The sequence below is a fragment of the Narcine bancroftii genome, chromosome 5 (assembly GCF_036971445.1).
Source record: "Narcine bancroftii isolate sNarBan1 chromosome 5, sNarBan1.hap1, whole genome shotgun sequence".
In the NCBI taxonomy this organism is placed as follows: domain Eukaryota; kingdom Metazoa; phylum Chordata; class Chondrichthyes; order Torpediniformes; family Narcinidae; genus Narcine; species Narcine bancroftii.
Window position 1 is genome coordinate 195,801,653 of NC_091473.1, and position 21,711 is coordinate 195,823,363.

The 21,711-nt window shown below is 50.1% G+C and overlaps 1 protein-coding gene across 1 annotated transcript in view; it reads right to left on the bottom strand.

Moving 5' to 3' along the window:
- Nucleotides 1-12,933: 12,933 nt before the first annotated feature.
- The window catches only part of LOC138765443 (serine/arginine repetitive matrix protein 2-like), a 28,442-nt gene continuing 19,664 nt past the window's right edge, over nt 12,934-21,711 (bottom strand). The window contains exon 3 of the mRNA XM_069942482.1: nt 12,934-18,850. Coding sequence (XP_069798583.1) covers nt 13,137-18,850 — 5,714 coding nt within the window. The 3' untranslated portion in view covers nt 12,934-13,136. The remainder of the gene's footprint in view (nt 18,851-21,711) is intronic.

A 21,711-nucleotide genomic window follows, 5' to 3' on the forward strand; every position in this document is an offset into this window, starting at 1 on the left:
CCTCATGGTTTTGCTATTTGGGGGTAACTATGGAGCTCCCTGGAGTGACCACTCAGTACACAGGTCGGGGGTAACTGTGGAGCTCTCTGGAGTGGCCCCTCAGTACACAGGTCGGGGGTAACTGTGGAGCTCTCTGGAGTGACCACTCACATCCGCGGGCCAGGTGTAATTGTGGAGCTCTTTGGGTGGCCTCTTGAATCCGTTTGTTGGGGATAACTGAGGTCTCGTTGCCAGGACCCCTGCCTCCACCTCGCCGTGAAGCACAGCTCTCAACTTGTCCAGGTCCTGATCGCGGCTGGGTGTGATGTCAACATCTGCGACCATGTAAGTTCACCCCAGACGCCCGTCCAGCCTGCAGTCACACCGCAAAGGCACCTCGGCCCGTGGTTCAGGGCTCTGTGGGACATTAAGGTGTGTTCAGTTCTGCACACCTCACCACAGGAGGGATGTAGATGCTGTAGAGATTTACAAGGATGTTGCCTGGATGGGAGAGGGCACCTTATGAGGATAGGTTGAGGGAACTTGGTCTTTTCTCCTTGGAGTGATGGAGGATGAGGGGAGACCCTGGTGCTGAAATGGCTAACATGAGGGTGCATACTTTTAAGGTTCTTGGGATTAAGTACGGGGTTGGGGGTGGGTGTAAGTATTTCACATGGTAAGCTTTTTACATAGGAGCAGATGCGAAATGCATCAGCTCTGATACTACCTAGGTAATTACCGGAATGAAAATGACCCCCTCCCCATACCACATTTGTTGTGTTCACACAGGTAGTGAAGTGGTTAAAAGGCAGTTAATTCCCATCTTTTAAGGGCAATGTAAAAGGGGCTAGAAAGTGGTGGGTGTATGAAATGCGCTGCCAGCAGCAGATGTGGAAGCAAGGACAATAGGATCCTTTAAGAGATTTGTAACAGTGCTATGGCAGCACTACAACTCCAGGAGGCATCGAACCAGCCATGTGACGTCAGCGCGTGTTGAGCGCATGATTCGGGCTTTTAAAAGGTTGTGCGGGGTTTGAAGGGTAAATCCAATTGTTTTACTCTAAAAACGCCTTGTGTGGTTATTTTGTCGTGTCCACTGCGATTCCAGTGGCCATAGACCAATAGATAGGTACATGGGACTGAGAAAAATTGAGGATTATGCAGTAGAGATTTATTAGAGAAGGTTATTGGGTTGGCACAACACTGTGGGCAGAAGGGCCTGTACTGTGCTATTAAAGGAGACCCACTTTATTAAAGGAGAGGTAACGTTCTGGGTTGTAACATTACTGCACAAACAGGAGAGGCTGGTTATCTGAATGTTCTGTCCCCAGGGCCTGTATACAGTACCTGACAGTAGTGTGAATATAATACACATTCCCATACATCCTGTTCCCCACATATAACCAAAGAACATTTCAACAGAAACAGGCCCTTCAGCCCTTCTAGTCTATGCCAAACTATTTTTCTGCCTAATCCCACTGACCTGAATCCAGTCCCTCGTCCTTCATACCCCTCCTATCTATGTACCTGTCCAAATTCTTCTTAAATGTTAAAATTGAGCCCGAATTCACGTCAGCTGACAGCTTGTTCCAAACTCCCACCACTCTCTGCGAAAAAGTTCCCCCTCATGTTCCCCCTAAACCTCTCCCCTTTTACTCTTAACCCATGTCCTCTGGTTTGTATCTCACCTACCCTCAGTGGAAAAAGCTGACCTACATTTACTCTGTCTATCCCCTTCATAATTTTAAAAATGCCTATAAAATCTCTCCTTATTCTACTCTTCAGAGAGTAAAGTCCTGACCCTGTAACTCAGTTCCTGAAGTCTGGGCAACATCCTAGTAAATCTTCTCTGAACTCTTATTGATATCTTTTCCTGTAGTTAGGTAACCAAAACTGCACCCAATATTCAAAATTTGGCCTCACCAATGTCTTCTACAACTTTACCATAACAACCCAACTCTTATACTCAATACTTTGATTTATGAAGGCCAATATGTCAGAAGCTCTCTTTACAACCCTGTCCACCTGTGACGCCACTTTCAGGGGATTCTGTATTCCAGATCCCTCTGCTCTTCCGCACTCCTTAGCGCCCTATGTAAGAACGTTACTGGGGCTTGGAGGGGTTCAGTAACAAGGAAAGGCTGGATAAATTTTCCCCTGCTCTCTCAGTCACATCCCATAATGCACATCACCGCAGATTCCGCCATGGTTGTAAAGAGCATGCTGTTGACTCGCCTCCTCCCCTCCTGCCCCCTCTAGGGTTGGTCACATTCTCCCTCCATCCCTTCTGAGTGTGACCCTCTCTTCCTCCGCAGAGGCGGCAGAGCGCATTACACGTGGCAGTGGAGAGGCGGCAGCCTGAAGTGGTGGAACAGCTGCTGAGAGCTGGTGTGGACCTGAATCTTCAGGACCAGGTTAGTCACAGTGCTGCTTGGAAGACTCCGGGGTAGGTGCCCGCGGTCCGTGACTCTCCCACTTCTCGCCCCATGGCTCCTGGCTCATCCTGTCTCCACTGACCCTTGTCACTCATTACTATGGCACCTCATTGAGCGTTGATGTCACTCTGCAGCATTGGGCCAATGAGGGTTCGGCACCCAAATCCTTCCTTGAGCTCAGTGACTGGCTCCTGTCCCATTCCTGGATGGGAATCGCTGGCCCTGTGGTATCCACGCCCTCCTGGCACCGTCCTCAATACACCCTGGCCTTGCTGGTGTCGCCAGTAGCTGGTGCTGGCTTGCTGCCCCTCTCTGGTGGCACTGCCAGGGAGCTGTGTCTTCGCAGCTCCACCTGGATGCTAGAACTCGGTAGATCTCAGCAGCTGAGGTGAGACAGCTGTGCACATCTATGTGAACGTGTGTATGCATGTGTGTGATATGCATGTGTATGTACATGTACAGTATGTGTGCACATGATTGTGTGCATGTGTGTGTATGTACAAGTGTGCATATGCACATTTGTGTGCAGGTGTGTTTGCAAGATTGTGTGCATATGTTTGTAGTGTGGGAGCATCTGCATTTGCACTTGAGTGCATGAGTGTTTGGGTGTGTGGACGAGTATATGTTTGTATGTGTGCGCGCATGTGTGATACATGTGGGTATGTGCTTGTGTGTTTGCATAAGTGTGCGTGTCAGTGTGTGTGTTGCTGTGCGAGTCTTAGACCATGTGCAGACACACACGTAAGTCCCTGCCCTGTGTCGAGGTGACTGTGCAGGAGGTGCAGGTAGGATTCAGGAAGCAGCTTCTAATGGTGTTCATTGGGTGAGGTCCCAAACAGGGACTCAGCCACATCACTGCTTCCTTCGGTTACCCATCGTCTCTGGTTATCCCCTCACCATCGGTTACGCCCGCCCTTACCCCCAGTTACCCCCTCACCCTCGATTACCCACTCACCCCCATTTACCCCCTCACCCCTGATTACCCCTCACTCCCAGTTACCCCTCACTGCCAGTTACCCTCTCACTCTTGGCTACCCCATCACCCCAGTTCTCCACTCAATCCCAGTTACCCCAGTTACCCCCTCATCCCCGGTTACTCCAGTTACCCCCTCACTCCCAGTCATCCTCTCACCTCCTTACCCTGGTTACCCCCTCAGCACCAATTACCCCATCACCAGTGGTTGCCCCCTCAGCATCGATTACGCCCTCACCCTGGTTACCCTCTCACTCCCGGTTACCTCCTCACCTCTGGTAACCCCCTCACCCCAGTTACCCACCATGGTTTGCCATCTCACCGCTGATTGACTATGAATCCTTACAGCAAGGCCGGACGGCACTGAGCCTCGCCGTACGCAGTCAGCATGCAGCGCTGACCGACATGATCATCAAGGCAGAGAGGTTCTACAGCAACAGGCCGGTATGGAGGGGATGGTGGGGGGCTGTGGCTGAGGGAGGGGCTGGGATGACTGAATACTCCCTTACTGCCCCTTATACAGTGCAGAGCTCCCTCACTGACCCTCCCACAGGGTGGAGCTCTCTCACCATCTATCCTACAGCGCAGAGCTCACTCACCACCCCTCCCATAGGGCGGAGCTCCCTCACTGCCCATCCCACAGTGCTGAGTTCCCTCTCCGCCCCTCCCACAGTGCAGAGCTCACTCACCATCCCTCCCATATGGTGGAGCTCCCTCACCGCCCCTCCCACAGTGCCGTGTTCCCTCACTGCCCCTCCCACAGACCTGGGTTCCCTCATTGCCCCTCCCACATGCAGAGGTCCCTCACCATCGCTCCTACAGTGTAGAGCTGTCCCACTGCCCCTCCCACAGTGCCGTTCCCTCACTGCCCCTCCCACAGTGCAGAGGTCCCTCACTGTCCCTCCCACAGCATGGAGCTGTGTTCTCTCCTCCAACCCAGGGGTTCCAAGGCTGGGATCAGTGGTTGTCTGTGTGATTGGTGGGGAGGGGGAATGGTTGGGTGCATGGGCAGAGTGGGTTCCTGATGGTATGTTCCACAGGGTGTGGATGGTCGGACGGAGGGCGGCGAAGAGCTGGATCTGTCCTTCAGCCATGTGAGGGATCTAACCAGGGTGCGATCGGTGCTCTGGACCCTGGCTACCAGGCACCTAAAGCCGGGGGAGTGGAAGAAACTGGCCCAGCATTGGAACTTCTCAGCAAAGCATGTCAAGGCCCTGGAGACACAGTGGACAGGTGAGGCTCCATCCCATCACACACTCCCGGGTCAGACACAAAGTGAAGCTCCTTCCACACCGTCCCATCACACATTCCCGGGGTCAGACACAGAGTGAAGCTCCCTCCCCACCATCCCATCACACACTCCCTGGGGTCAGACACAGAGTGAAACTCCCTTCACAGTGTCCCATCACACACTCCCGGGGTCAGACACAGAGTGAGGCTCCCTCCGCACCGTCCCATTACACACTCCCTGGGCAGGGGTCAGATTCAGTGTCTGGAAGCAAGTTCCTGTGACAGGACGGTGTTGGTTCAGCGGTAGGCTTTGAACACTTCCATTAGAATGTGAGCTGCGGTGCCCTTGGGCCTTCCCCTCATCCTTCTGATCTCACTTGGTTTGAAGGGAGCAACAGTTACAAAGAACATGGCTACCGTCTGCTTCTCATCTGGCTGCACGGTGTGACGAGCATGGGCAAGCACCCTATCAAGGGACTTTATGAAGGCTTGGTGGAGATCGGCAGTACAGGCCTGGCAGGTGAGCAAAAAAGACCCAGGTGTGAATCAGCCATCTTATGGCTTTAATTGCTCTCCTCCTCACCCCCCCCCCCCCCCCCCCCCACTCCGGGAACAGGAACAGGATTCGGCCTGCCGGCCCCATCGAACCTGCTCTGCTATTCAATGCAATCACAGCTGATCTGGCCATGGCCTCAGCTTAACCTACCCAACGGGGAAGAGGGTAAGAGGGGACTTGGAGGAGTTCTGGATAGCGATGAAGATTGTCGTAGGTTGCAAAAGGATAGGGATAGGATGCAGAGTTGGGCAAAAAAGTGGAGTTCAATCCGAATAAGTGAGGTGATGCATTTTGGAAGGTCAAACCAGAAGGCTGACAACAGGGTCAGATACTTAACAGTGTGGAAGAACAGAGGGACCTTGGGGTCTAAATCCTTACATCTCTCAAGGTTGCCGCGCAGGTTGATGGGACAATTAAGAAGGCCAATGGGACGCTAGGCTTCATTAGTCGGGGGATTGAGTTCAAGAGTCGTGAGGTCATGTTGTAACTCTACACATCTCTGGTGAGACCAGTCTTGACTATTGTGTTCAGTTCTGGTTACATCATTACAGGAAGGATGTGGAAGCTGTGGAGAGGGTGGAGAGGAGATTTATCAGGATGTTGCCTGGATTGCAAAATATGTCTTACGGGGCAAGGTTAGCAGAGCTGGGACTTGTCTTTGGAGCAAAGAAGGGTGAAAAATGACTTAATATTCTGAGAGGCAGCCAGCGCCTTTTTTCCCAGGGCAGGAGTAGCAAACACCAGAGGACATCTATACAAAGTGAAGGGAGTGAAGTCGGCAGGGTTAAGTTTTGTACAAAAAGAGTGGTGGGGGCCTGGAATGCATTGCCAGGGGAGGTGGTGCAGGCTGGAACAATAGGGGCATTTACGAGACAGACAGGCACATGGATGAAAGAAAAATAGAGGGTTATGGGAGTGAGGGAGGGAAGAGTTAGATTGTTGAGTAGGTTCATATAGGTCAGCACAATATCGTGGGCTAATGGCCCTGCACTGTGCTAGATTGTTCTATGTTCTACCTGCTCGTTGCCCAGATCCCCTCATTTTCCTATTTCTCAAAATTCTATCCAGCTGTTCCTTGAAGCGTTCAGTGAGGCAGCCTCTACTGGTTCTTATTTTTTTGGCCTCCGTCGGTTGTGGTCGACTATGGGTACTGCTCCTCTGGTAGTCACTGAAGCGAAGCTGGAGCGGCCTCTCCAGGGCGCAAGCCAGGGGAGAGTTGATATGGGGATCCGACTGTTGCCCATGCAGTACGGCCCCTCTCTCCTTGCTAATGACAGGTCCAAAGGAACGACGAAAGTCGATACAGTCTGGTGTCAGCAGCACCGCTGGAGTTGCCGTGCTGGTGCTGGGTCCAGCAGTCAGTCGACTTCGGGATTCCAACTCCAGATTTTTCACTCCTACAGCCTTTCCCGTGAGCGGGTAGAGCCACAAGGCAGCGGAGGTTTGAAATTGGCGTTTTCCCTCTCCTAGATGAGTTACCGCCCGTGGTTAACGAGCCCCATCTGCTCAGAGCAACTGGTTTCAAGGTGCCAGTGGCCGGCCTTTGCCCCTTCTCTTGTCAGTGAGAACTAGGCCGCACGTGAAGGCCAGGAGTGGGACTTGGTTGTCAGAGGCTGTTTGAGACACACACCGTGAACAGCATTTGTGTAGCAGTGGGAACTTGTCCCCACGACCACCCTTTGGCTATGACAACCTTTAGAGCCCTACTGCTTCTTTGGGCAGAGAATTCTACTGATTCACTACTTTGTGGAGAAGCAGTTCCACTCAATTCCATCCGAAATCTACTCCCCCAAATCTTAAGGTGATGTCTCTAGTTATGGTCTCACCTGCCAGTGGAAATAACTTTTTACTTCCTTTCTGTTTCTGTAAGATACGACATCATAAATTTCAGTGAGTGTCGTCCCAGGGCACTTCATCTGTCCTCATGAGATAACCCTTTGTTTCTGGAATCGACCTACTGGATCTTCTCTGCACTGCCTTGAAATCTCCAAAATTCCCCCCCCTGCCTTTTATACCATCAGACCATAAGACTTAGGAGCAGAAATAGGTTATTCAGTCCATCGAGTCTGCCTCACCACTCAATCATGAGCTGATATATTTTCCCACTCACTCCCACTGCCTGGCCTTCTCCACATAACCTTTGATACCCTGGCTAATCAAGAACCTATCAATTCCTGCCTTAAATACCACAGATTCACCATCCTCTGGCCGGAAATTCCTCTCCATCTCTGTTCTAAGTGAATACTAGGAATTTCGGAGAATGAGGAGGGGATTTTATGGAAACACTTTGAAAGTTGAAAGGTGTAGACAGAGTAGATGTAGAAAAATTGTTTCCCATGGTGGGAGGGTCTAGGACAAGAGGGCACAACTTCAGAATTGAAGGACATTCCAGTAAAACAGGGCTATATCAAAATTCTATCTTTCTGTGCCTTAATTCTCTGGAGGGATTTCTTCAGCCAGAGGCATTTATTGCCACAGGTGATTGTGGAGGCCAGGTCATTGGGTGCATTTAAGGCAGAGATTGAGAGGTTCTTGATTAGCCTGGGCATCAAAGGTTATGTGGAGAAGGCCAAGCAGTGGGGCTGAGTGGGGAAATGGATAAGCTCATGATTGAATTGCAGGGCAGACTTGATGGGCTGAATGGCCTATTTCTGCTCCTATGTCTTATGGTTTTATCGTCTGTCAGATTGGTAGGAGTTTGGTTCATTGTGATTCTGTACAATGAGTGTACATGGGAAGGGGTCTCATCCTCTGGAAATGTTGCTGTTGGGTTTGAATGGGAAGGAACATAGTCATCTGGGAAGTGATTTGCTCCATTAAAACCTGGGCTCTGGGTGTGAATGGGAAGGGGGTTTATTTAATTGGGATTCTGTACCAAAGGTGTGAGGCTGAGGGGGGAACTTATCTAAAATTATTAGGAGCATTAAAGGTGAGAAGGGAGAGATGTAGAAGGGGTAATTTATTCACACAGAGGTGGTGGTAGGTGCATTGACGGAGCTGCCAGGGGAAGTGGTGGAGGAGGGGATGACATGGACATGTGATTGTCATTAGGAGGAGCACATGTCATTGGAAAGGTTTGGAGGAATGCGGGCTGAACAGAAGCAAATGGGATTGGCTCAGGTAGACAAGCATAGAGCATTACACAGCAGAAATAGGCCCTTCCAGTCTGTGCCAAACTATTGTTCACCTGCACTGACCTGCACCCAATCTATAGCCCTCCATACCTCTCCATACCTGTCCACATTCTCGTTAAATGTTAAAATTGAGCCCACATTCACCACTTCAACTGGCAGCTCATTCCAGACTGCCACCACTCTCCGTGTGAAGAAATTTCCCTCATATTCCTCCTAAATTTTTTCCATTTCTCCCTTAACCCATGTCCTCTAGTTTGTATCTCACCCACCCGAAGTGGAAAAAGCCGACCTACATTTATTCTGTTTTTACCCCTCATAAATTTAGATACCTCTATCAAATTTCCCCTCATTCTTCCTTGCTGACTTAGACATGTGCTGAGGGGCCTTTTGCTGTGCTGGTACAGGCTGCAGTCGTGACAACATGAAGCCTGGTTCATTGGGATTCTTCACTGAGAGCGTGAACAGGAAAATGCTGGGCCACTGGGAAGGAATTTGGTCTTTTGGATTCGTTCAATGGGAGTGAGAAGAGATTTCATCCATGGTTAGCTCAATGCAGTTACAGCACCAGCAACCCGGGTTTGAATCCCGCGCTGTCTGTAAGGAGTTTGCACGTTCTCCCCGTGTCTGCGTGGGTTTCCTCTGGGTGCTCTGGTTTCCTTCCAACCCTTCAAAAAAAATGCACGAGGGTTATAGGTAAATTGGGTGGCTCAATCTCATAGGCTGAAAGTGCTCTATGTCCAAATTTTAAAAAGCTGTGAAAGACGAAGGCCTGTGGACACTGGGATAGTCGTAAAAACACAGAAGTGCTGTAGGAACTCAGCAGGTCTTGTAGCGTCCGGAGAAGGGTATAACTGACGTTTTGGACCTGAGCACTTCTTCAAGATATGAGTAAAAAAGCAGGTGTCTGAATTAAAAATGTGGGGAGAAGGGAATAATGGGCAGGGGGAGGAGTACAGACCCACAGACAAGAGGGGTTACTTGGATACGGATGGGACACAGGAGAGAGGAAAAGTGAGAATTGACTGGGGGAGGGAGGGGGGTGTTTAGAGCTCCGTAGACCTAGGGGAATAGGGATAGGGAAAAGGGGAGAGACAGAGCTAGAGGAAAGGAGACATAAGGAAAGTGGGGGGGGTGGGTGGAAAGAGGGCCTAATGGAAACTGGAGGTCGATGTTGATCGACGTACATTTGGAGGGTGCCTGGATGGAAGATGAGGAGGTGTACCTCCAATTTGCATTGACCTTGAAGAAGGGCTCAGACCTGAAATGTCGGTAATATATCTCTACCCCCTGCAGACGCTGCAAGAATTCCCCCAGCATTTCTCTGTTTTTACTACCATCACAGTGTCTGTAGACTTTTCTTGTTTCACTCCATGTGCTGCTCCGTGGATATCCTGCACAACTGAGGGATTCTGATACATGAGAGGGAATGAGGATGGGGTTGATCATTGGGAGTGAACAGGAAGGTTGTCTGGTCCATTGACATTGTGGACAGTGAGAGTGAACAGTGAGGATTCTGGGCCTTTAGGATTCAATTGCAAAAGGAGTGACTGGGAAGAGGATGAATAATCAGGAATCTGTACAAATCTGAGAGAATGTATCAGGATTGGTGGGCACTGGAAGTGAATCAGCAGGGATCAAATCCATCTGGGATTGGTCAGCTTGAATTGTAAGGAGAGGCTGAGACTTGCCTCCCTGGATTGTATGAGGCTTGAGGGGTGACCTGACAGGGCTTTATAAAATCCCAAGAGGCACGGATAAGGTAAATACCATATATTTATGGAGGTCACAGACAAGTTAGACTGAAGGGCCCTTGTCCGTGCTGAATCACTCCATGAATAGGAACAGCTGAAGCCACTGGAGTCTGATCCATTCAGATTCTGCTCATTGGGAAGGCAGGGAGTTGCCAATGGATTTCAACGTTGGGACTGGGTCTGGTTCTACTGGAGTCAATGAAGGAAAGAACCATTGGGTGGGTTTTGAGAGCCTTTACTTAATTCTAATTTTTTTTTCAGAGAAAGTGCGCCAGCAGGCGAATGCAGAGGCAGAGCCAGCCAAGAGATGCGCAGTGATGTGAAGATGGCATACGGACTGAGTCTGCATGATGCGCTGCTGGGCATATCTATGAGGAGTGGTTGAATCAGCGCAAGGAGGCTGCTCAAAGAATGCATCCCAGCTTGTGGGCTGATGGGAACTTTGTCAACAGGGTGGTACAAGTGAGCAAGGACTAAGCACTACCTTGGGTGGGGGGGGCGAGGCTGATTATTTCTGCTCTGTTTGCAATGGGTTAAGGATTCTTGGAATAAGAAGAGGATCTATGGAAGTGTACAAGGATGGTCAAGAGTGAGTGAACAATCCCTTGATCCCAGATTATCCCAATAATCTGCCTTCCAGTGAGGATGCCAGAAGTCTCCTCCAAACTCTTATTTATGAGATGAGTGGGATTCCTTGCCCTGGGCTATGGTTTAGGTCAGCCTTTCTCAACAGGGGCCCTATGACCCCCCACCCTCAAGGGGCTCAACTACGTAAAAGCCTTGTTTTTTCACCTCATGTAACATTAATATTTTTAATGTTTTTTTTTATGTAGTCAGTAGGAGAAAAGTATGGAAGAAACGAAAACCTGACTGCTTTATGGGGAAGGGGGCCCATAGAGGCCTGGGAGGGGGGTGAGGCATAGCCAAAAAAAGGTTGGGAATGGGTGATTTAGGGAACAGTACAAGGGAGCTTTCTAACCTGAGCCACCCCTGGGAGTTTTGGGAAGACAGTGTGGATGGTGCATGATTATCTAATCACACTCTAGCCTTGGAAGTGAGTGAGGGGACAGTGCAGGGGGAGCTTTACTCTGTGTCTAACCTATGCTGTTCTTGCCCTTAGAATGTTTGAGGGGACAGTGTAGAACACCATAAGACACTGAAGCAGAAATAAGCCATTCAGCCCATCGAGTCTTCCCTACCATTCAATCATAAGATGATCCATTTCCCCACTCAGCCCCACTTCCCGGTCTTCTCCCTATAACCTTTGATGCCCTGACTAATCGAGAACCTATCAATCTTTGCCTTAATTACCCCCACTGATCTGCCTTCCACAACCGCCTGTGGCAACAAATTCCACAGATTCACTGCCCTCTGGCTGAAGAAATTCCTCTGCATCTCTGTTCTAAGTGGATGTCCTTCAATCCTGAAGTTGTGTCCTCTTGTCCTTGACTCTTCCACCATGGAAAACCACCTTTCTATATTTAATCTGACCACGGCTTTCAACATTCAAAATGTTTCAATGAGATCTCCCTCCTCATTCTCCAAAATTCCAACGAGTACAGGCCAAGAGCTGTCAAGCGCTCCTCATATGATAACCCTTTCATTCCCAGAATCATCTAAGTGAACCTCCACTGAACGATAGCACACCTTTTCTTAAATGTGGAACTTTACTGTACCCAACCTGCTGTACCCCCGCTGTGGGAGTGTTTGAGGGTATTCTCATAACCATGGCTTGCAGATGTGTGACAGATAGAGTGAAGAGTGGTTTACTGAGTGTCCAGTACTAGCATTTCAATAAACATTTAAATGTCTTGCCACAGAGCTGGACTGGTGACTTTTATTTATGGTGTTTCTTCAGCCTCTTACTTTAGAAAGCTTGTAGGCATATTTTCATATCTGCGGGAGACATCTTCTGCATCTGGTGCTCCTCTTGTAGACTTCTCTACATCAAGGAGACTGGATGCAGACTGGAAAATCACTTCAATGAGCACCTTCACTCTGTCTGCGTTAGTGACAGGGATCTCCTGGTGGCCAACCATTTCAATTCTGTGCCCCACTCCTGCACTGACAAGTCTGTCCATGGCCTTGTGTATAGTTAAACCAAGGCCACCCGTAAACTGAAGGAGCAACACTTGATTTTCCATTTGGGCATTAGGTTCAGGTGAGACAAGAACCAGGTGACAACTGGATGTCATTAACATTGGTTTCTGCTAGACCACTCCCTATTCTCCCTCCCTTCCCATTCTCTTGCTCTCCTTTCCTCCAGCTCTCCACCCCCTTCCCTCTCCATTCATAGAGCTATTCCCCCTCCCCCTGTTTGCTGGATCCCATCCTTCCCTTATCCACCTATTACCTCCTGCCTGTGGGACTGTGCTCTTCCCCCTGTCCAACCTCCCCCCACCATTTTGTTCAGACTCCTTTTGCTCACAGTTTAATGAAGGGCTCAGGCCTAAAATAACCCACATATATCTTTATCTTTGCTATGTAAACTACGCTGTGTGACCTGCTGAGTTTCTCCAGCATTGTTTTTACTTCAGCCACGGTATCTGCACATTTTCCTGTTTGACTCATTTACCATTTGAGATCTTGGAATATCTGAGCTTTGATTTTCCACAAGTGGTTTATTTTGGGAGGTGATTTCAGAGTTCCCATTCACTGCTGGGCCTCTGGAGAGTGTAGGAACCATGTTCTGTGGGACTGGACAACATCTATTAAAAAGAGTGAATTAAACGTGTTACGTGTTTTGGATATTTATGGGGGGGGGGTGGCGGTTTGGGGGTGGGGTAATCTAGCGATTCAGAAAATCCTACTGCGATGGATTATCGGAATTTTCCTATTTGTTCGCACTAGGGAATTAAGAAGCAGAGACACCGGGTAATGTTTTTATACTGTAATTGGATGCACCGGGTTCAAAACTCAAAGTATTGCTCATAAATAAATAGACTTGCGAACTTTTTGATGTTTAGAAAGGCTGTTTTTGTAAAGTTCTCAGGATCGCTGGAGAATAGCCTGGCCCAGGAGGGTTGGGACTTCGTTCCTGGCGCCACCATCCTCAGGAACCCAGCCAAATCGCTTCAGCTATTTTGTAGGGCTCCTCTCTCCATTGTCAGATGGACTTTTCAAAGCCTGGGGTCGTAGGCTTTCTCGCTTGCGGATGCTGCGAAGTTGCTTTGGGGTGCTGGATTTGCCCGGTGGTCTTGGGCTGAAGCGAGCGAAGGAGTCTCCTCCGTCTGCAGACTTGCTGATTCGCCTGTCGGGAAGCGAGGGAGAACGGTTTGCGATTGAGCCGGCTGTCCTGGTAGTCCCGTGGAGAAACTCTGAGCCCATCCTGCTTGTGAGCCGTGTTAGAACAGTGTCAGGCACAGGGGGATGTTCAGGAGTGGGTCTTCGGGAGTTACCTGTGGCATGGTGTTCAGAGGGGTGCCTGGACGCACGGCGGGTGGCGAAAGAGTCTGGATGTCCCGTGGCGGGACCGATCGGAAGGTGGGCATAATGGGAGCGGCTGGCCCGTGGGAACCCGGAGATGGGGGCGTTGATGCTGGGATCTCTCCTGTCCAAGGGCAGGGCTGCGTCTGGGGAGGGGTTGGAAGGTCTCTTATTTGGCCAGACACTCGAATTGGAAGCCATCGTCTTTTTGGAAGATTTCTTCAATGGGGTTTTATTGGGGGATGCATCTGGAGTTTTCTTGTGCGCAGTGACAAGGGGAAGAAGGTTGAGAGAAACCAGAGAGGATTTTCTCTCCACGGGGCCGGGCGTAGTTTTAGCACGGGGAGGTTTTGAGGGTTTCTTTCGGGCAGAGCCGGCTGCTTTATCATGATCGGGTTTCATGGTCATTTCGCTGATGTACATTTTGCCTGGTTTCTTGGTGGGAGGGTTGCTTCTAGGCAGTTTCTTGCTCACGGGGATGGAGGGAGTTGGCTGGTGGGCAGTGGATCTGAGCTTGGGTTCCTGGGCCTCTGCGGAAGTGCGCAGCGGCAACAGGTGACTGGTGGGGGTGTGCAAAGAATGGATTTTGTGCAGCCGGCGGACGTGCCTGCTCGCCAGCGTTGGGATGGCTGGCGCAGCCGTGGGGATCTCTTGGAATAGGAGGGTTGGTGGATTCTCCTTGAAGACGAGCGGAGGAGCGCCGGTTAAGAGAATCGAAGGGATGGTGTCCCGGGGGGCCATCTGGCCCTTCAATTGTATCACTTGCGAATGAGCGACTGGGTCAAGCCCTTTGGAATGGTAGGCATCTATTGTTGTGGGTCGTCTCCAGACCTTGGTGTGAAAGTGAGGCACCTGCCTCCTCATGGGAGGGGTGTTTAAGGGGATCGCCACCAGGGTAGGAGCGGGAACGGGGCGAGGCTTCCGAGACCTCCTTATGGGGATGGGACGATCTGAAGGGCCCGGAAGTGCCCTTTCCTGTAGGATCATTGCATCAGGGTTCACAGTAACATTTGAAGGTGTCCCATCCGCGGGGGCAGATAGTGTGCGAGGGTGAAAGAGGGAAGATCTAGCCGCGGGAATTCTCAGCGAGTGGATGTGGTGAATGCGCGGGGTCTTTCTTGTCGGGGAATCCTGAGGCAGATCATTTGGAAATGCGGAATAGGCACCCGGAACAGGCCCGGTCCCAGGTGGATGCACAGAAAGGTTCCAAAATCTCCCGTTCATAGCAGGATTTGAGATTGGATGTGGGGCCAGTATAATTTGGGAGGACTTAGGAGACTGACTGTGGAGCAACGGTGGAACTTGCTGCCTCCTCTTGAATAATGTTTGAGAGGGATCGTTTAATATCTCCAAGGATGGTTCATGGACAGGGTCAGATGAGTTGGGATTGTGGGAGAGCCTTCTCGCTGACACAGAGGGACCAGAGTTATAGAAAAGGTTTGAAAACCTTCCTTTCCCAACACCAGTTGGATTGGTGCTGTGGAGGTATTTTCCAGAGATAGGTGGGCGTAGATTGTAGGAAGGGTCTGATAACCTTCTATTCTCGGGAAGAGACAGGTCAAGGCTGTGGAAAGAGTTTGAAGATCTTGTATTCCCAGAGTAAGATGGGTTGCGACTATGTGAAAGTTTAGAAGACCTTCCAGCTCCTGGAGAAGATGGATCGAGCCAATGAGTAAGGTCTGAAGACCTCCAATTCCCAGCAGAAGATAGAGTAAGACGTTGGGACGAGTTTGAAGATCTTACATTCCCAGGGTAAAATGGGTTACGACTGTGGGAAAGTTCAGAAGATCTTCCACTCCCTGGAAAAGAAGGTTTGAGTCTGTGGGAAGGATGTGAAGATCTGATCACTGGAAGGGAAAGTCTGAGACTGTGGGAATGGTTTGAATTTTGTGAATTCTCGTGGTAAGGCTGATGAAAACCGTGAGGTGGGTTTGAAGATCTCTCCTCAGGAGAAGTCAGTTTTTGACTATGGAAGGGGTTTGAAGGCCTGTCCCCAGGGGAAGATGGAATGAAGCTGAAGTTTGAAGATCTTACATCACCAGGAGAAAGCAGAGAGAGATGGTGGGAAAGCTTTGAAGAGCGCATGTCCTTGGGGGAAGATGGATTAAAACTGTGGGAAGAGCTCAAAGGCCTTCTGTCCCCTGGGGAAGAGAGTTTGAGACTGTGTGAGGAGTTTGAAAACATTTTTCTCCGAGGAGAAGATGGATTGAAGCGGTGGGAAGAGTCTGAAGATCTTACATTTCCAGAAGGCAGAAGGAGTAGCTGTGGAGGGATTGAAGACCGAACATTCTGGGAAGAAGGTTGTTGGAGATCTTGAGAAGTGATGGAGAATCGAGAATTCTGTGAAGATTGTCTGAGACTGTGGCGAGGGTTTGAGGAACGCACATTTTGTGGAGAAGGTGCATTGAGTTTGGGGGAAGAATTTGACAATCTCTCATTTTGGGGTTTATTTGGTACATTTTGCAACCGGTAGCTTTGTCTTTTCAGTGAAGAAGCCCGAGGCTCATTTGTTTCTTGTTGATTCTTGGGCGGTAGACGGGAATTCCCGAACGGCTTTCCATATAGTGTTTCATCCGGATGAGCAACATCACTTTGCTTCTGACTGTGGGAACGTGCTGATTGGGGTCTCTTCAAGCTAGGTCTCATTGCACTCCCTTGTGAAAGACTCCTTTGAGGAAGACTCGAGGCATTGAAAACAGTCCAGTCTCTCCTATCCTGGATGGTCCCTGTAGAGAGACGAGGTGCCCGGGGAGAGTTCTGGGGAGGTGAGTGGTTTCCATTGCTCTGACTCCAAAGAGATTTCTTGACGATGGGCAATTCTTGATCGTGTCCATGGGCAAACCTGGACGCGTGCCTGACCACATGGGGCACAACTGCACGGGGAAGGTTGCTGGTCGCAGGAGCTCTTTTTGAGAGCCAGGGTTTATTACCTGAGGGTGCATGGGAGGGCATTCGTGGAGTGAGGATGGACATCTTGGCTGGGGGAAGACCTTGGGAAAAGAGAGATGAGCCATTGAGGATGTGAGGTTCTGAGCTTGGGAGACGAGATGATGTGGAGCGGCCAAAGGCATCCCAACCTGGGGCCTGGTTGCGATTCAGCACTCTGTGGGGGTCGGGGGGGAGAGCGAGGGGTGAAGTGGACCCTTTTTGCCAGCGGCTGTTCAAAGGAGATGCCCAGGCTCTCGTCCGAGGCACATTGAGCGGGGAGCCGTGGGGAGAACCTGGAGATCTCTTGGTCCTCTTGTTTCTGAGAAAGCCGCTGTCACCTGCGGAAGGATTGCCCCTCGAAGTCTGGCCCTCGGTTCCACCCAGAGGTTGCTGCAGCAGATATACATTGGGTTCCACCTCAGTGGAACTTGGAGGGAGAACTTTACGCCCACTGACTCTCTGTCTCGCCTCCTGTGCCTCTTGCTCTGGAGGATAGGTGGAGCTAAGGCAGGTGTTCAGCCGCTGTTCCTCGTCTTCGCCGGCCTGCCGGCAGCTGGAAACTACTTTGGGGATGTAGGGAGATCCTCTGTCTGCACCGTGAGCTGATTGGGTGGTGTGCTCTGAGTGCTGGGAGCCCACTTCCACCTTCCAACGAACTCCGCTCGGACCCTGAGTCATCCTGAGCTCTCCGGCTTCTGTGGACCTTGAGAGCAGTGAGTTCAACTGTTGGATGGCAGCTTTGAGGTTCTTCATGTCGTCCTGGGTAGGGGTACATTTGGAAAGCTGCCCTGTCAGAGTCTTTATCAGGTTTTCCAATTGGATGACAATTTCTGGTGTCTCTTCCTTCACATTTCCCAATGTCGATTCCCACACCTCCTGTTGCTTCTTTCCTGATGTGTTGAGCCTGGGCGGAGGTGTGGTGTCTATTTCCTCGATCGTCAAAGACTCGATCACCTCTGGGTTGTCAATTGGAGTTAGCAAGTGTCTGAACAGCGCCTGTGGGTAGCTGAGCCTCCTGGAACCATTGCTTGGAGGTGCTTGGACATTGCGGTTGGTCTCCATTGCCGTCGATGTTCCCTCCAGATTGTAGGAAGTCTCATTTCCGGCTGAGTGTTGAGAGGACATGTTCTTGGACTGCTGTATGGTTGTAAGATGTGAACAATGTTTCTTCGATGCTTGGTTGGGGACGACATGTCTTTGAGGTCCTTGGGAAGAGGTGAGGGAGTCATCTTGTTGAGGCCCCATTGAAGGGTTAGAGGAACCATGATATTGAGGTCCCATTGAAGGGGTAGGGGAGCTATACTGTTGAGGTCCCTTTGATAAAGTGGAACCTTGCCCTTGAAGCACTTTCCAGGGCATGGGGAAACCATGCTTCCGAGGGACAGGAGATGTGGTGGAATTTGAGAATTCAGCCTTGGTCAACATGGGGTACCCCTCCAGCACCACAGTGGTTGCAGCACTTTCTTCCTGAGACCCAGTGGTCGAGGTGGTGAAGTTGTCCTTCTGAGGCTCTGCAGTCGACGAGGTGAGTTTCTCGTGGGATTCTATGACTGCTGTGGTCAAGGTGAGCTCATTCTCCTCGGACATGGTGGTGAGGCTGGTCTGAGAGGTTGTGGCGGACAGCTCCGCAGTCACGGCCTGCAACAGCGTTGTGTTCGGGCCGGATTTTGTGGGCGAATCCCCAGTGAACTCTGTCACTGGCAGCAGTGTTTCAGAGACTGCCCCTATCGGAGTCCAACCATGAGGATAGCTGTCTAAACCCTCGTGCAGAATGGACAGCTCATTGGGAAATAGGCCACCCTTGCTGGTCTCTTTTTCCCAGCTGGAAGAATCATTGGAGAACTCAGAAAAGGGGTAAAGCATTGTTTTAATAAGGGTTTCAAAGGAAGAAAATTCCTTTTCCTGTTTGGAAATATCTTGGGGTGGCCTTGTTGAATTTCTGTCCTGGTAATGTTCATTCCGATAGAGTATGGGGAAGGAATCGGGTGCTCCCTCATTATTGCCCCTATCCAGTTCTGTTTTCCTCTCTTGCCAATGGAGAATGTTTTCACAAATTGCCTCCAGCTCCTTCTTTGAATCATGCATTCCTTCGCCCATCCTGTGGGCTTTGAAATGTAAGTACTCGTCAAACATTTGGTGGAACAGCTTGAGTTTTTCCTCTGAAAGGCCAAGGTCAGTGCGCTTGGCTGGATCAGGACGTCCTCTCCAGGATTGGCTTGGCCGGTGAGGGGAGCCTTTTCTCCTGTTGCTGTGGGTCGGGTCCAACCGGCTCTGCATGGCCTGGCCAGATGTAGGTTGGAAGTCTCTTACCTTGTGCTGGGTGCCCACACTGTCTGCTAGCAATCTTTCCAACAGCGTCGGCATGGATGCATTCTTGGCATAGACATCAAAGATGATGTCACCCAGAGTCCTGCTCTGGTGGCTGAAGCCATGGAGATCTGCAACTTCAATCAAACCCAGATTCAGTGGGGGGGACCCAGTCTTACCCATTAATTTTCCTACCCTGACTATTTTGGTCACCTTGAGTTATCCAGAAGCAGCAAGAAATGGAGATAGTGGGCAGCTTTCGGCACCTTGGAGTACCCCATAAACGCGTACAAGTCCATACCATGTTAAAAAAAATCAATCCCTTTGGTCCAAATATATGGTTATTTTCCATGTATTGCATGTAAAAGTCAACCATCCTATTTTTGGCCCATCGGACTACCCTGCCCCAGCCTCTTGCCTATCAGATCTCACGGCACCCCAGCCGTGGATTCTCACTTCGGCCCTGGCTGTCTGACCATCAGAGCTCCTGATGCCCCAACCATGGACTCTCATCTTGGCTCCCACTGCCAGCCCATCGGTGCTCCTGATGCCTCAACCGCAGACAGTCGTCTCAGCCCCAGCCACCTGCCCATCATAGCAGCCAATGCTCCAACCGTGGACTCTTGTCTCGGCCCAAGCCACCTATCCATCGGAGTTGTTGATGTCTCAACCAGATTCTCACATCAGAGCTCCCAACGCCTCAACCATGGAATTACCACCCAGCCTGGTCGGCTGCCCATCGGAGTTCCCGGTACCTTGACCGCACTCTCACCTTGGCCTTGGCCGCCCACCCATCAGCGCTCCAGGATCAATACAGGTACCATATATGCTCGAGCAATGGTCGAGTTTTAAATGCCAAATTTTCGGGTCAAATTTGGTGGGTGTTTACTTTTACATGGGTTATACTTATGACAGCAGTAAGTACCTGCATTGTTCAAGACATCGGAAGTCCAATGGCAAGTCTGCAATCGAAGCATTGGGAGCTTGGATGGCTGGGCGACAGTCCATATTCGGGGTGTCAGGAGCTCAGATGGGCAGGTGGCAGAGATGAGGATCCACGGTCAGGGCGTTGGGAGCTCAGATGGGCAGGCAGCTGGAGCCAAAAGTAGGGAGGTTGACTTTTACACGAGATTGTTTATTACATGAGAATATGTGGTTCTTACAAAATTGGACTTTTACACAAGTATATACGGTAAATATCTCCAGTGACCCATCCTGGTCCATCGGGGTCAATGCAACGATTGAGAAAGTGCCGCAGTGCCTCTGCTTCCTCAGAAGACTGAGGAGATTTGTCACCTCACCTACCTCCCTCAACAACCTACCTTTAGAGGTATCCTGTCAGGGTGGACCACTGCATTCACGCCCAAGAGCCCAAGATGTAGGCCGTCACCCATCCCATCCCTCCATCTACACCCCCTGCTGCCTTGGAAAAGCAGCAAAGGTATTGAAAGACTCTTCCTATCTCACCTACCTGCCCCTCCCATCGGGGAGATGGTTCACGAATGTGAAATCACACACCACCAGACTCGAGGACAGTTTCCTGCGGCTATCAGACTCCTGAGTGAACTACACGCAGTAAAATTATTTTTCCTTTGCTCTACATATTGATCTGTTTGTGTAACTCTGCCAACCATTTTAATTCTACAGCCCGACATGGCTTCATGTACGGCCAACTTGATGCCAACCGCAAATTGTAGGAACAACATCTTGTATTCTGTCTCGTAGTCTCCATCAAAATGGCATCAATATCGACCTCCAATTTCCATTACCCTCCTCCCCTCATCTCTCTCACCCCTCTCTTTTTTCCTCCAGCTCCCCCCATTACCTCTCCTATCATCCCTCCCCCCACTTGATGTTTGACACCCCTGATGAAGGGCTCAGGCCCTAAATGTTGACTGTCATTTACTTCCTATGGAGGCTGCGTGACCCACTGAGTTTCTCCACCACTTTTGTCTGCTGCAGATTTTCTTGTTGACATGCACGGTGTTTCACTTACCATATTATCCATGGGATATGCTTGCAAAGCAAACTTTCTCACTGCACCTTGGTAACACAAGAGAATAAACTTGAACTGGCCTTTCAGACCCAGACATCCATATTGATCTCATTTTTCAGCATGATGCTCTGATACACTCCAGGGACCTGAATGATTGGGGCTGGAGTTTATCCTATTTTAACTGAGAGAGAGAAACAGAGAAGCAAGGTAGGCCATGTGGCCCTCTGCCATTCAACACTTTGTTCAGTTGATCCATTGTTTCAGACATATTTCCACCCATGATTTTGCTTATGGAAATCTAACACCTAATAAAATACCCAAAAATTTACAGAAATTCTTCCTTTTAGTAGCAAGTGTGGCAAATTTATTTTGCCTTACAAAATGCAGAGTTTATTGGCTTATTCCATTTGTGACTGGTAATTGAATACACTTGTCGTCAACTGGATTGGGTGTAATGCGTCAGGAGCCAAGGGAGTGACCCACCATCCGTTTTAGCAAACAATCGAGGTGGGGGGGTGGGGTGGTACTAAAGGGAAGAATAATTACAGCTTTGATAAACTAGCATCCAACTGTTCAAAAGTCTGAGGATTCAGCATCTTAATCTGGAATATGAGCTAGGAGTCCAGAATGAGCTAGGATGAGAGTCCCGACTGTGAGCGAGCGAAGTGTGTGGCCAGTATAGAGTTCCAGAGCTTTGCTTTGTATTGTCATCCTGAGAGTGTGTGTCGGGACAGTGTGGATGGAGTTTCATTCTATGTCTGACCCCAGGAATGTGTGATGGGATGGTGCAGAGGGAGCTTCGCTCTGTGTCTGACCCTGGGAGTGTGTGATGGGTCAGTGCAGAGTGGGCTGCACTCTAACTGACCATGGAATTGTGTGATGGGATGGTGTGGAGGGAGCTTCACTCTGTATCTGACCATGGGAGTCTATGATGGTACAGTGAGGAGGGAGCTTCACTCTGTATCTGACCATGGGAGTCTGTGATGGTACAGTGAG